We start from the raw sequence: 12977 nt of genomic DNA, 5'->3' as shown, positions 1-12977 counted from the left end.
GTCAAAAGGCCAGGGTTTCATTTACTCCATAATTTTCTGCCAACTACTAAAACCAAATTTCCAACGCTGACACTGGGTTTTCACAGAGGCTCATAAGTCTCCCGTTGAAAAACGAAGGAATCCTTTTTCTTTACAATCCCAGTTTTTTCGTGGTTGAAAGTTGCTGTAAAATTATGTTGTAGATAATTAATGTTGCAGGTTGGCAATGGTAGCCATAAAATCTGGCCAAATCTGTGGAAATGACGTCATAACGTGAAAATGGTGGCTTCTGGATATAAACACGGAAGTCAAGAAGAAGAAATACATGCAAGGTGGACAGAAGATAGTAAGTGGCAATGATGTGGCTCATTACATTTTAAATTTTGCCCTCATTGCATTAATCGTCATTTCTGAGTTTCAATACTGTAAAGCTAGACAGAATGTCTTGCATTCAACTTCATCAGTGCAAGCGTCCACTGTTCCAGTTCTGAACGCCACTGTCCTTTGTTGCTTATTCGAATCTGCGCTCTGGCCTTCGAAATACATCTACGCCCTAACTTTGCATCTGTACTGGTTAATTACTTCAGTTCTGAAACTGCCAGTAGGCTTCTGTCAGCGTTAAGGCTCCGCTGTACTGGTGTGTTTTAACCGAACTTCCTTATCTATTAGTTACTCGTACAACCCTCGCATATTTAAATGGTTTTGCATTGTGCCAAATCACGGCAGACGGCTGTGAATGTCGCGCGCACCTATTTCACACCTTTGTTTGCGCATTCGCATCTAACCAACCGTCATTCAACAGTTTTCTTGCGGTTGCTCAATGAAGCCTTCAGTAATGACAAATGAAGTAATTTTTGACTATGTCAAATCGTAAATTGCCAATTCTTTTTATGTGCACAGTCAACGCCGAGTTTCAAATTCATTAGTGTCTCTAACCTGAACTTTTTTTTGAAATTAGTAAGATTTTTTACCAGAATTGGGCACAGATTGCCCTTTACCGTTTTCATAATATCATTCATGCAATGTTTGGGTTTAGTTTTTAGAGTGGCCAGCTTGTTCATTCACAGCAATAAACTCTTTAATTCTGTTTCTTATTATTTTTTCGCTTAGAAAGTCTTTCATATTTTCAAATTTTTGTTTACTTTTTTTATAGACCCTTTGGGTTTTGGAACTGTGCCAACTTGTCTTGACACACATGATCTTTCTGAAATTTTTGACTCTGAGGAATAACATACATTATAAATTGTTATCTTAAATTTTCGTGTTTCAAATGCCAGATTTATTGTCAGCATTTTATCTCTGAGTCAAATTGGGAACTGACAGTTTTGACCGTCTTGGCACATGGCTGCTATGGCCTATAAATATCTTGGCAAAGGTGCTGGAAGAGCTGTAGGCTGAGAAATCAGATTCTAGAGGGCTCAGCCTGGGTGAATGCATGCCACATAAAATTTAGTAGTTCTTGAAGTCTGGAGGATTATCAGAAGAATCAACTGTTCAGACTGTGTTAAATGTATACTGCATTTATAATAATAGTTATATGAGTAACATCATCTTGGTCAGAGTTTTAACCATAAATTTAATATTTTCTTATTTTTGAATAGCAAATTACACAATATCTCCTTAATTTTAACTCTATAATACTTGTAGCAATGAAAACAAAATCCGAACAATTTAAATTTTAGTAGACTGTTTTGTCTAATATATTGTGCTTTTATTTTCTGTTTCTAGAACCTTTAACAATCATGGCAGGGCACCCTGTACCCATCGTTCTAGTTTCAAAAGATCATAAATTTGAGCTTGATGAGGAGGCTTTGGAAAAGATACTTATGCAAGATCATGTAAAGGATCATCATGTTGTTATTGTGTCAGTTGCTGGTGCGTTTAGAAAAGGCAAATCCTTCCTTTTAGATTTTTTCCTCCGGTATATGAAAGCTCAGGTAAGTAGTGGCAGTTCTCCTCCTCTGGAAATGCATCACTCTTTATTTTGTTTCATATTTTAATATGTTTTATTTCAGCCATCACCTGATTGGATTGGAACTGATGATGCTCCACTTGATGGCTTTTCATGGCGTGGTGGGTCTGAGAGAGACACCACAGGTATTTTGTTGTGGTCTGAGGTATTCTTGACAGACCTTCCAAATGGTGAAAAAGTAAGCCTTACGTGCAATTTTGGGACTAGTTTTTCCATCTGTGAATATCTTCATAATTAATAAGTTTATTTCATCCACAGGTTGCTGTACTTTTAATGGATACTCAGGGTGCATTTGATAGTGAAAGTACAGTGAGAGAGTGTGCTACAGTGTTTGCTCTCAGCACAATGCTCAGCTCTGTGCAAATATACAATCTTTCTCAAAATATTCAGGAAGATGACCTTCAGCACTTGCAACTGTTCACTGAATATGGAAGACTGGCTCTTGCTGACTGTGGCCAAAAACCTTTCCAAAAGTTACAGTTTTTAGTTAGAGACTGGAGTTTTCCCTATGAGGCTGATTATGGCCCAGATGGTGGTAAAACAATCTTGGAAAGGCGTCTGGAGGTATGTTTCAATGAAGAGTTGTATTATCTGCTTTGAAGCCTTCTGATCATGGTTTGAATATTGTGTTGTATTGCCTCATTCTTGTTACGCTTGCGTGACCCTTTCTGGTGCAGGTTTCAGACCGACAACATCCTGAGTTGCAGTCATTACGAAGACACATCAAATCATGTTTCACAGATATTTCATGCTTTCTCATGCCTCATCCTGGTCTAAATGTTGCAACCAATCCCCGTTTTAATGGAAGATTAGGAGGTACGTGAAACTGTAATACAGTATATTGCATTAAAATAATGGATTTTAATTCTTATAAGATGTGTGTAACTGTCTTTTTTAGAAATTGAAAATGAATTCAAAAAATATTTGCAAGTATTGGTGCCTGGGTTGCTAGCTCCCCCTAACCTTGTTGTTAAGGAAATCAGTGGCCAGAAGGTTAAGGCAAAGGAACTTCTACAGTACTTTAAGTCCTACATTGAGATTTATGAGGGTGATGAGCTGCCAGAACCAAAATCTATGCTTGTTGTAAGTTGTGCTTTGATTGAACCTTACTTAAGCTATCCTTTTACTTTGACTAACTTAAGTATGAATCCAGGCAACAGCAGAGGCTAACAATCTCTCAGCAGTGGCTGAAGCAAAGGAAATGTACAGCCAGCTCATGGAATCTGTCTGTGGTGGATCTAAACCATACCTTAACACAGCCCATCTTGATGCAGAACACCAGCGTGTGAAAGATAAATCACTTGAACAGTTCCGATCCAAACGAAAGATGGGGGGAGATGAATTTTCTGAAAAGTATAGAGAGAAACTTGAGCAGGTAACTTCATTAAATATTGTGGGCATTTGATGCTGGCTTAAAAATACTTGCTTAGTATAGCACTGCAAATTTTCTGTCTAAAAGCATAATATCTATCTCATGAACAGGACTTAGAAGATGTCTATGCCCAGTTTAAGAGTCACAATGAAAGCAAAAATATTTTCAAAGCAGCTAGAACACCAGCTGTGTATTTTGCCATTGTTGCAGCATTTTATATCTTGTCTGGAGTTTTTGGACTGTTTGGCATTTATTCATTGGCTAATATGTGTAATCTCATCATGGGTATTGCTTTAGTCACCCTGGTTACATGGTTTTATGTAAGGTAAGTCCTTTGGCAACATCAACTGTTATTTCCTAATGTCTATCACTCTCTGAAGTTAAATTCCATGTACAATAACATTTTGGTTCTTTGCTGATTTTTGGTTTTTATTTTTAATTTCTGTGGTTCAGGTATAGTGGAGAGATGATCGAGTTTGGAGCCCAGTTAGATGAATTGGCAAACTTCTTATGGGAAAATGTAAGTACATTGTCTTAATTTGTTTAATCTATCAGAGAGTCGGACTCCCCCTTCTTCCCCTGCATGTTTCCTAATCCTTTACCATTAAATTTTCCTCTGCTGTCCTCTTTCATGTCCCTTATTCTAGGTTTATAGACCTGTCAACCATTGACTTAACCTATGGTATGTGGACTATTACCATTGCTATATTTCTGTAGTGTGTTTGCTTCTGAAATGTTTAAGATTTCTTTTAAACAGTATTCCCCCTGTTTAGTGAATGTTTTTGTTTGAATACTTACGTTAAGTGATGTAATATCTTTGTAATTCCTTTCAGATTATGAAGCCTGTGTATGAACTCTTCGTAGAGTCCAGTTTGCAGCGAGCAGCAGTGCTGGCTGCAGAACGAGCAGCTGTGTCTGCTGTTTCTTCTTCACATGTGAATGGCAAAGTGAAATACTCTTGATGTGCTCGTCTACCCCTCCACTAACGATTTTACTGTTTATCTAATGTACAAAAAATAAATTTGTGATTTGGTGTTCATATTTTGATATCTTGTTTTTAATTCTGTTCATCAGGAAAATGATGTGACGTTAATAATGTTATAAAGCAAATTTTACATGTAACAAGTTTTGGCCAAATCTTTTAAAATATTCTTTTTTCACTTCACTATGAAATTTCAGAAATTTCAGCCTAAGAGGAAAGAAATGTATTATTACCTTATTTCAGTTAACTTTTCTGCAATATTATTGTGTACAGATCTAATTTCAAAATCTTCAAATACGTACTCTAAATGTCAATTTACAGCTTGTTTTTGTACATCTAGTCCTCTCTTTTGTTGGGAATAAATTGCTGGTATTTTAAAACTTTCTTTAAATTTGTGTTAATTTCTTTGGCAGCATGTGTAAAGACCAGTTTGATAAGTAAAATATTATCATAGAAATTTGTACACGTTCTTGTAACTATTCTTTTTTGAAAACCATGATTAACACTGACACCTGAAGAATTAGAAGAAGGGTGGGAACTTGTATAATGTGGGTATAGATGGTCTTTGTTGTGATTTCTATTTTAAGAAATAGGCATTTTAATGTTAGCTGCTCAAATAAAATAACTCATGTCACCTCTTTCATCCGTGACTTTTAGCAGGTGGAGGTTTCTTGTTAATGTTTTTGTCTGTTAGATGTTTGTCATGTTATGCTTTCCTGATTGCGTAATGTTGTTTGTCTTCTATTTATGTTATGTCATTGTGTCATGTAATTTGATTTGGAGTGATTTGTACAATGTTTGCTCTCTGTACTAGCCATGTGAAGAAGTCTTGTAATATACTATTAATGAGTGGTCATTGAGGTGATGTGTTTAGTCTTGTTCCAGTTTGTTGTAATAATTGACGATTATCTAATGTAACCTGATCACTGATCACTCTTCTAAATTGTATTACCAATTTTGGCCAATGTATACTATTTTTTTTTTATTATTTTTTTGTGTGTGTTGGGGGGGGGGGGGGGGGGGGGGTAGGGGTAAAATGTGACATGGTTGAAAATGTGACAGTCAAATTAGCATATGTACTATGTAGCTAATGAAATCTTCTTTCGTCCCTTATGTTCTTTTTATCCTGATGAAGCTTACTTGTCCTTTTTTTAAGGCTTTACTATTTATTTGTATTAAACAATAGGTTTTTAATTGTTGTTTGTAGTTGTGCTATATTGGGAAAAAAAGGATGCTGTTTACAAGTGTAAGTTTAAATCAGTGCACTTAAAAATCAATTTTTTAAAACTTGTTTTCTTTTGTTTTTGTTTTTTTCTAGTGTTTTTTTTTTTTAAATGCATAAATCAATCTTCATTCTTATTTTCCATTTGATTTATCTATTACAAGGAAAAATTCAGTCACTGACTTTGGCATTCTCATTCACCACAAGTGAAACATCATGATGATAGAAGTGCATCACTCCATGCTACTCCCGGTTCTGGTTCATTCAAATATGTCACTGTTAATATTTTACTGCATCTTATATCTTGTTCACTTTGCCTGGAAATTACCCTTACTCTCCCAACTGTGACTCATGACCCTCAATATTTATTTTTTTTAACATAATTTTATTGAGAGGACGGCACTAGTAAAATTTTAGTTGAACTTACGTTAGATCATTACTGCAAATAAAGCTGGTTCGCTTTTGTTCGCATCAGATTTGTATCACTTAATATTTAGTTACTATCAAGTAAGTAGAATCTGCAACTCAAATGCTTAGAGCAAGGACCCACAAGGAAGATAATAGGTGTCAAACTCTGACAATGAGTCCGACCAGTCTATGGTCTCAATTTGTTAAGCTGAATCAGCATAGGTGTCTTAATACGAGGGTGTGATCTAATCATAGTCTGGTCAGACTATTTGTGGGGCCCTAAAATGTTGAGTGGCTTGCATTTTAAAATGCTTTGAAGTAATGTAATTTTTTTCATAATTTCTCTAATTTAAGTTGGTGGTGTGCATTGGAAAGTACACTGTAATCAATTTGTACCTTTGACTTATTGTGATAACATTCATGGACCAATAGAAAACTTTTATGGATGTGAAGCGAATCAGTTTTATTTGTCACTTTTTTAGCCTCTTAAAGATCTTATGTGCTTGGTTATGCCATTTATGTGTTAGATTTTCATATTGTTAATGGGAAAGTTATTTTCTTTGTGTGTAACTCCCTCATTTCTTGTAAAGATGTTAACTAATGGTCAGCTGGAGCATTAAATTTTACAATTGGGTAGGGGTTCTGAAACATGATTTTAGTGTTAGCCTTCACATCCAGTGTATCAATACGTTTGCTGTCTTAAAATTACAGAAGTACAAATATTGCTGCTAAAATTATCTTCTCTAAGAAAATCTCATGTGTTCATCAAATCCACTTGACTGATTTGTCAAGCACAAACTTTTGATGGAATTATTTTCAAATGTAAGGGGCTGAGGTCTCTTCCTTTGTGGCACAAGTGACCTTTTAGTCAGTAATCGGTCTTTAAATTTAAAACTGTGCATGCAACAAGAATAATTTGAGTTCTAACTTCATTGGTAGTTTTTAACATTATCTTCACGGGTAAACTGCTCTTTTAATTTCTACCATGCCCGTCCAGCATGTTTGTTGTGCCATAATCAATGTTAAGGGCAAATTTAACTGGAAGAAAAGATGTGAAGGCTTTGATTTATTTTGTGATAACATGTTGCCAATTGTATATCCCTGTAACTCTTAAATATCAAACAAAAAAAAATACATATTTTTCTAGCACAACTCTATGGTTTATATTATACGCGTACCCTTTTTGTCACATCTTGTGTAATCGATTGGAGGTACCCCCCCTACACACAAACCTACGTCTTTGTAGTACCAAACCCCTTCAGGCATATGCAACCAACACAACACCCCCTTCACCAGTCGGACCAAAACTGCACCTGATCATGCCCATATTTTATCCCCAGGTGGAATTACAGTGATTTGATGTAAAGGTTAGCTGTATTTAATTAATAGAGCTAAAGCCGAGAGCTAAAAGCGAGAGCGCAATATGATAGCCGAGAGCGAAGAACCGGTAGCCGAACCCCGACCCGAGTGACCCGAGCTGCCGTTCTCCCATAACCACCGCACCAATTCTTCGCTCTCGGCTATCGCTTTGCGCTCTCGCGTTTAGCTCTTCTAACTAAATACAGCTGTATACTTCCGCATTAAAGAGGTTTCAAAGCCAAAGCCTCACTTTCCAGCACCTGAAAGTGCCCAAGGGAGAAAATAGAGAATGTTTCAATGTATTGACTTATATTTAGAAGTTGTAAGCAAATGGAAATGTATCAGAAAACCAGTATTAGTCACTGTCTTCATCCTTAGTCTTGTCTGACTTCTTGGACTTCTTCTTGCGATGACTGCGATGGTTAGGACTACGACTTCTGCTCTTGTGTCTCCTCTTCCTCTCTGATGGACTTCGACTTCTAGAACGGTGTCTATGTGACCTGCAAGATACGGTTTTATAGAAAAAATCCTAAGAAACTGGCAAAATATTACTTGATTTGCTGCCATTACCTATGTTTCTCCTTCTCTCTTTCAGATCGATCTCGGTCTCTATCTCTGCTAGCCTTAGGACTATCTTTATCATCTTTGGATTTAAGATTGGAACTTGTAGGTCCTGGTATTCCAGAGTGAGGTTCTTCTCTTGGTCCAAAAGATTCCTGCTATAATTTATAGAAATAAAGATGAAAAAACTTTGTCAATTAAGACTGGATTATATAGTGGCTGAAAATAAAAAGGAAATAAAACACTTACATGTCCTAACCACTGTTGCTCTTGAGTAGGCTCATAAGATTGATAATAAGGATCAGTGTCAGGGGAATAAAACTGTTCTTGTCCATATGGTCCAGGAGGGGGAGGGTGCATCCGAGGAGGAGGTTGAGGAGGGAAGGGACTGGAAAACATTTCAAAACAAGCATTAATCAGAAACTAAGCTTGTGAAATAAAAATCCAAAGAAATCTGAAACGTAAGTAATAAAGTAAATATCTTCCAATGCAGTATATTGGAATGTACTCAGTTTCATGGTATAGAATAATGCCTGGGGTTTCAGCAAACATGCAAAGAAGAAGCTGCTCAAAACAGTATGCCACCTTCAGAGACACTTGTACTGCTTCCTGAAGATCTGTGTAGGCTCAGGGCAGATGTTGCCAAAGGAAGAATTGATAGCCCGACATATCTCAACTAAGAAAATATTGAACAAATAAACCGAAATATACAAACCTAGGTACTGGTATTGGAGGAGGAACATCAAAGGAAGGTGGTAGCCCTGTTGGGGGAGGTACAGACATATCTGGGAACCCTGGGTTCTTCCGACTATATTCCCTTCTATCAGCTGTCATTACCTGAGACAAATTAAAACACACAGTTCTTCTTAGCTCACAAAGTAAAGGAGGCAGAAGCAGATAGATAACATCACACAAAAATCAAAAACTTTAACATTTGACCAATCACCCACCTGAATGACATTTTCTTTAGGTGGGGTGTCTCTGTCTGTGTTGCGACGTGAGGCTAGAGTGCCACCCCCACTTCCAATTACATCAATGCTGCCTCCCATCTTGCGGCCAGGAGGTGGACCTGCTTTACGAATGCCAAGAGCAGCATTATATTTTGAATTGTCATTGGTTATGGAAACAGGAATAGCACCTGGCCGAGTAGGTCCAGGTGCATTTGCTGCAGCTGCTGATGTGCTACCTAGTGGACCCAAGCCAACTCCTGATTCATGTACTCGCATCCTCTTCTGCCGCTCACAGTAGGCACGCCATGTTTCTTCATTGAAGCCATAGTTGAAGTAATCTGAAAAGGAAGATTGTAATTTACTTCTTGCAGTACATGGACTAGAAATGTGGTAATTTGAATACTAACCTGTGATGTCAGCACCAGGCTTTCTCCATGGCTTGTCCTCCAAAGAGTCTAAGTTGTACTCATGTGTTGGTATACCGTTAATAGTGCCAATTTGTTCAAATTCTTCAATTGAGAATTTCCCAGGTTGCTGAAAGGAAAAAAATGATTTAAATTGATAAAAATTGAACAGATTATTGCACATTTAAACAAAATTGGAACACAGAATTGAATACTTGGTTCTTCACTTCAATCCACATGCTAAAACTGAATTCTACAGCTAGAATATATAAAATGAAAGTAGAATAACCAGAGACATGCATCATATAGACCATTTCACCCGAGCGCTTTTCGACCTCTCGAAGAACAAAAATACCGGAAGTCGGGCAGTATATGGAACGCTCCTAGCCGTTAAACACGCTAGATTGAAGCGGTTTGTGCCGTAAGAATATATTTTAGACTAAATTAAGGTCGGAGAAGAGTAGATTGTCAGTTACATTGACAACAAACCTCTATTTTGTGTGACACTTTACCTTGACTTCCGGTATTTTTGTTCTTCGAGAGGTCGAAAAGCGCTTGGGCGAAATGGTCTATTCAACACAATACTTATACAAACTCAAAATCAGCTAGAACTATAATTCATTACAGAGATAAAGATACATACCTTTCAGTTTCTCAAGCCATCACATCAACTTCCACATTCACACATGCATTCTAAAAAATCTACTGTTAAAAATAGCATCAACACTACCTTCAAAATTTGCATGCAGTGTTATAAAACTGTGATTAAGTCATTCAAAAATCAACATGAAACTACTGGGCTAAACACTATGAAAACCTAGTACCTTCAATTTATCAATTCCACCAGCAGAAGTAAGAAGACCTCCTCTTTTAATATTTAAGCTCGAATAAGTGGCTGGGGTGGTTTTGATGTCCCCAATGACTACATTGACATCATCGTCACTGTCGTCATCATCGTCATCATCATCAATTTCTCCATCGTTTTTATCATCTACAAAGAGAAAGCCACCAGAAAGTCATTGAGTGTAGAGTAACCAGACAAAATATTGTTTAAGTTTCAAACCCAACAAAACATACCAGTCTCCTCTGCTGTTCGTGACTCATCTGCTGCACTTTCAGAGGCAGGTTCTGTAGTGGAATCCTCTCCTTGTTCTTGTCCTTTTTCCGGCTGCGATAACTCCTAGAGAGGGAAAGTGTCGTGGGTTTAATATTTATTCAAAATGAAGAGAATAGCAATAAGCCGGGTAAACATAACCTCTCATACCACAGTTTCAGGTTAAATAAGGACGATAAAAAGAATGAAACTAGTTAAAAGTTAGCGTCGGATTTACCTCTATCCCCTTCTTATCAGAATCATGTTCGGATTTTCCTAGTTTCTTTTCGTCAGAGACATCGTTGTTGGCGTCCTGGGACTCCGCCATAGAATCCCCATACAGCCACTGATCGTCATTGTTTTGATCGTCTGCCATGATTAAGAGAGAATCTCTGAGAAGTAAATTGCAGAGCAACAAATTTTGAAACAGTTATTTGGCTTCTTCATCAAAATAACGCCGTCCAACCCATCTTTACTACTTTAATACATTTACGATCGGAGCAGATCAAAGCAAAGGGAACGTTGGAACGGGAATCGGAAGAAAGCAACTGTTTTGTTTTGTGGACGTCATAATTTCTCATAATACCACAATTTGGAGGGAGATTCAAACCGCGGCGCATAACTAATCGATGGTCGCCTGTTCTTCACGAATATTATGCAACGTGCTGTGAACTGACAAATTCTGAGCAAGTACTCCTGATTTCGTATTTTTTAAATATGTTATTTATTCGACGTGACATTTCTCAATTTGTGTAGGCTCAAGAGATAAAATGCTGCATGACATTCATATTTCAATGCTTTATTAATAAACTCTACAAAGGCACTTTAAATTTACATTGCGAATCAATCCAAGAAAAATCTATAGCTTGATAGCTCCTCGCAGTTTTGCATCTCTTATTCGTGGATTCATGGATTTAAAATGGTTTTCAGGGGTAATGACATGTTTAGATAAGGGGGCCCAAATTGATTTCCTTAATTCATTCATTTCTTCCACACTCAAATTAAATGCCTGACCGTAATATTTTAGTGGCATAGGATTAGGATTAGTTTCCAATACATTACCAGATACATGTCGCTTGACAATTGTGTCTTCTACCTGATTGAAAGTTAGAGATATCATACGACCGCCTTTCTTTAAATATGCTTCAGCAAAGCGAATTGCAAAATTAAGTTCATTTAATTCATTGTTAACAAAAGAACGCAGAGCAAAAAACACGTTTTTCACAACACGGCCACTTTTTTCTTCAAGGATACTCTTCAGAAACTCTTTCAGTTCCCCTGTGGAATTCAATCCTTGAAATGTATATCTGCATGTAACAATGCTCCGAGCTATTTTTCTGGCTTGATTCTCACTACCGTATGTTTTAAATATTCTTCCTAAGTCCTGCTCATCTGCTCTGGTAAGGATGTCATAAGCAGTGATAGAATTCAAGGCAGAAGGACCATCCATTCTCATATCTAATGGACCATCAACTTCAGAGGAGAAACCACGGCTTGCATCATTTAGTTGGATTGAAGAACAACCCAGATCAAACATTAAAGCATCAAGTGTATTTATTTTGATTCCTATAGGTGAGAGCAGGACAGGAAGATCACTGAAACGACCTAATAATGGTTGAAGTCGACCAGGATATTTCAAAGTCAGAGCTTTTGCCTTTTCAATGGCATATGGATCTCTGTCCAAGGCAATGACTTTCACGTTGTCATTGCTTTTTAAAAGGGCTTCAGTGTGCAATCCATCACCAAATGTCATATCAAGAACTGTTTGACCATCCTGAAGGTTGAGTTGTTCCAACACTTCCTGTACCATAAATGGAGAGGGTTTGTCATGCACATTGGTACAATACTTTCTAGTACCCAATCTGCTTCTGAAAATATTAAATGATCTATAGGTGGATGCTGCCATGATTTAGTGTGGTATGTAAAGCTATTCTTCTATTTCTTCCTGACTGAGCCTATTACTGTACGAAATGACGAATAAATTCTAGACGAATTTAAAGCTTGTTGATATTCTTCTGATAAACCAAATCTACATTGTTCGGCTGTCAAGCCCAAGGAACCAGTCAGACGGTTAGATGGGTATTTCTTGAACCAGTGCCCTCTTGAAATTCTTTCAAGAGATTTTAAATGTCTTTCACAATTCTGAGATTTTCCAACTAAGTCTCCACGAGCTGAAAAGGCAACTTTGCCTTCTTCTCGTATGTGTTGAGCAAGACTCCTGGGGGAAATCAACAATAAATTTAAGCTTCAGATAAGTTATAGAGCTACATTGAAGTAAACGCCATCAATTACGTAAGAACTTTGCTTACCTTAAAGGCAGGGGATAATCAAGATGCAATGGCCAATTTTGCAGTATCTTCAGGAACCTCTCATATAGTTTCGCCATACCATTTAACTTTAAATCGAGTAGTCCTGCACATTCATGAAACTATAGCAAGTGTTGAGTAAATGTTACAATCAATCATACAAAATAGAACCAAATTGTAACGAATAAACTCTAACCGAACGTCATGGAGTCAACGTGAAGTCATTGAGCCAACCAACATTGTGTTTACAACTAGCTTACACCTGCTTACACTACTTACTATGTTTACGCCGTAGAACGCTGGCCCGTGCTAGCGCTGGCCCGAGCTGGCGGCGGTGCGTTTACGCCGTGGGGCCAGGGTCTCCAGCTA

The 12977-nt window shown here is 37.4% G+C and overlaps 4 protein-coding genes across 8 annotated transcripts; 1 reads left to right on the top strand and 3 right to left on the bottom strand.

Moving 5' to 3' along the window:
• The first annotated feature begins 197 nt into the window (after positions 1-197).
• On the top strand, positions 198-7087 carry LOC113211114 (atlastin). Its single transcript, XM_026429393.2, has 10 exons — positions 198-325; positions 1708-1916; positions 1995-2129; positions 2210-2515; positions 2629-2767; positions 2850-3034; positions 3105-3326; positions 3434-3648; positions 3777-3843; positions 4157-7087. The coding sequence occupies exons 1-10, from the start codon at positions 259-261 to the stop codon at positions 4283-4285; spliced, it is 1674 nt and encodes a 557-aa protein (XP_026285178.1). The 5' UTR covers positions 198-258; the 3' UTR covers positions 4286-7087.
• Positions 7088-7586: 499 nt separating this feature from the next.
• LOC113211110 (pre-mRNA 3'-end-processing factor FIP1) lies at positions 7587-10843 on the bottom strand. Of its 4 annotated transcripts, none has more exons than XM_026429384.2 (10): positions 10541-10841; positions 10287-10389; positions 10034-10200; positions 9213-9339; positions 9042-9143; positions 8806-8927; positions 8571-8692; positions 8105-8243; positions 7865-8013; positions 7587-7794 (listed from the first exon to the last, which is right to left on the bottom strand). In XM_026429384.2, the coding sequence occupies exons 1-10, from the start codon at positions 10676-10678 to the stop codon at positions 7650-7652; spliced, it is 1314 nt and encodes a 437-aa protein (XP_026285169.1). In that variant the 5' UTR covers positions 10679-10841; the 3' UTR covers positions 7587-7649. The 4 variants fall into 4 exon arrangements, with proteins under 4 accessions (XP_026285169.1, XP_026285171.1, XP_026285168.1 ...); XM_026429386.2 differs by having other exon boundaries at positions 8806-8924; XM_026429383.2 differs by having other exon boundaries at positions 7865-8010; positions 8806-9143; positions 10541-10843.
• A 242-nt stretch (positions 10844-11085) lies between these two features.
• Positions 11086-12208, bottom strand: LOC127748595 (probable methyltransferase-like protein 15 homolog). Its single transcript, XM_052265866.1, has one exon. The coding sequence runs from the start codon at positions 12206-12208 to the stop codon at positions 11162-11164; it is 1047 nt and encodes a 348-aa protein (XP_052121826.1). The 3' UTR covers positions 11086-11161.
• Positions 12209-12237: 29 nt separating this feature from the next.
• LOC113211113 (ubiquinol-cytochrome-c reductase complex assembly factor 2) lies at positions 12238-12934 on the bottom strand. Of its 2 annotated transcripts, none has more exons than XM_026429390.2 (3): positions 12805-12934; positions 12612-12730; positions 12238-12520 (listed from the first exon to the last, which is right to left on the bottom strand). In XM_026429390.2, the coding sequence occupies exons 2-3, from the start codon at positions 12686-12688 to the stop codon at positions 12238-12240; spliced, it is 360 nt and encodes a 119-aa protein (XP_026285175.2). In that variant the 5' UTR covers positions 12689-12730; positions 12805-12934. The 2 variants fall into 2 exon arrangements, with proteins under 2 accessions (XP_026285175.2, XP_026285176.2); XM_026429391.2 differs by having other exon boundaries at positions 12612-12714; positions 12805-12933.
• Between the last annotated feature and the right edge of the window lie 43 nt (positions 12935-12977).

Source organism: Frankliniella occidentalis, unplaced genomic scaffold (genome assembly GCF_000697945.3).
Source record: "Frankliniella occidentalis isolate FOCC.00 unplaced genomic scaffold, Focc_3.1 Scaffold31, whole genome shotgun sequence".
NCBI lineage: Eukaryota > Metazoa > Arthropoda > Insecta > Thysanoptera > Thripidae > Frankliniella > Frankliniella occidentalis.
The sequence above is the reverse complement of the archived record's forward strand: the minus strand, read 5'-3'. Positions and strand labels throughout refer to the sequence as shown.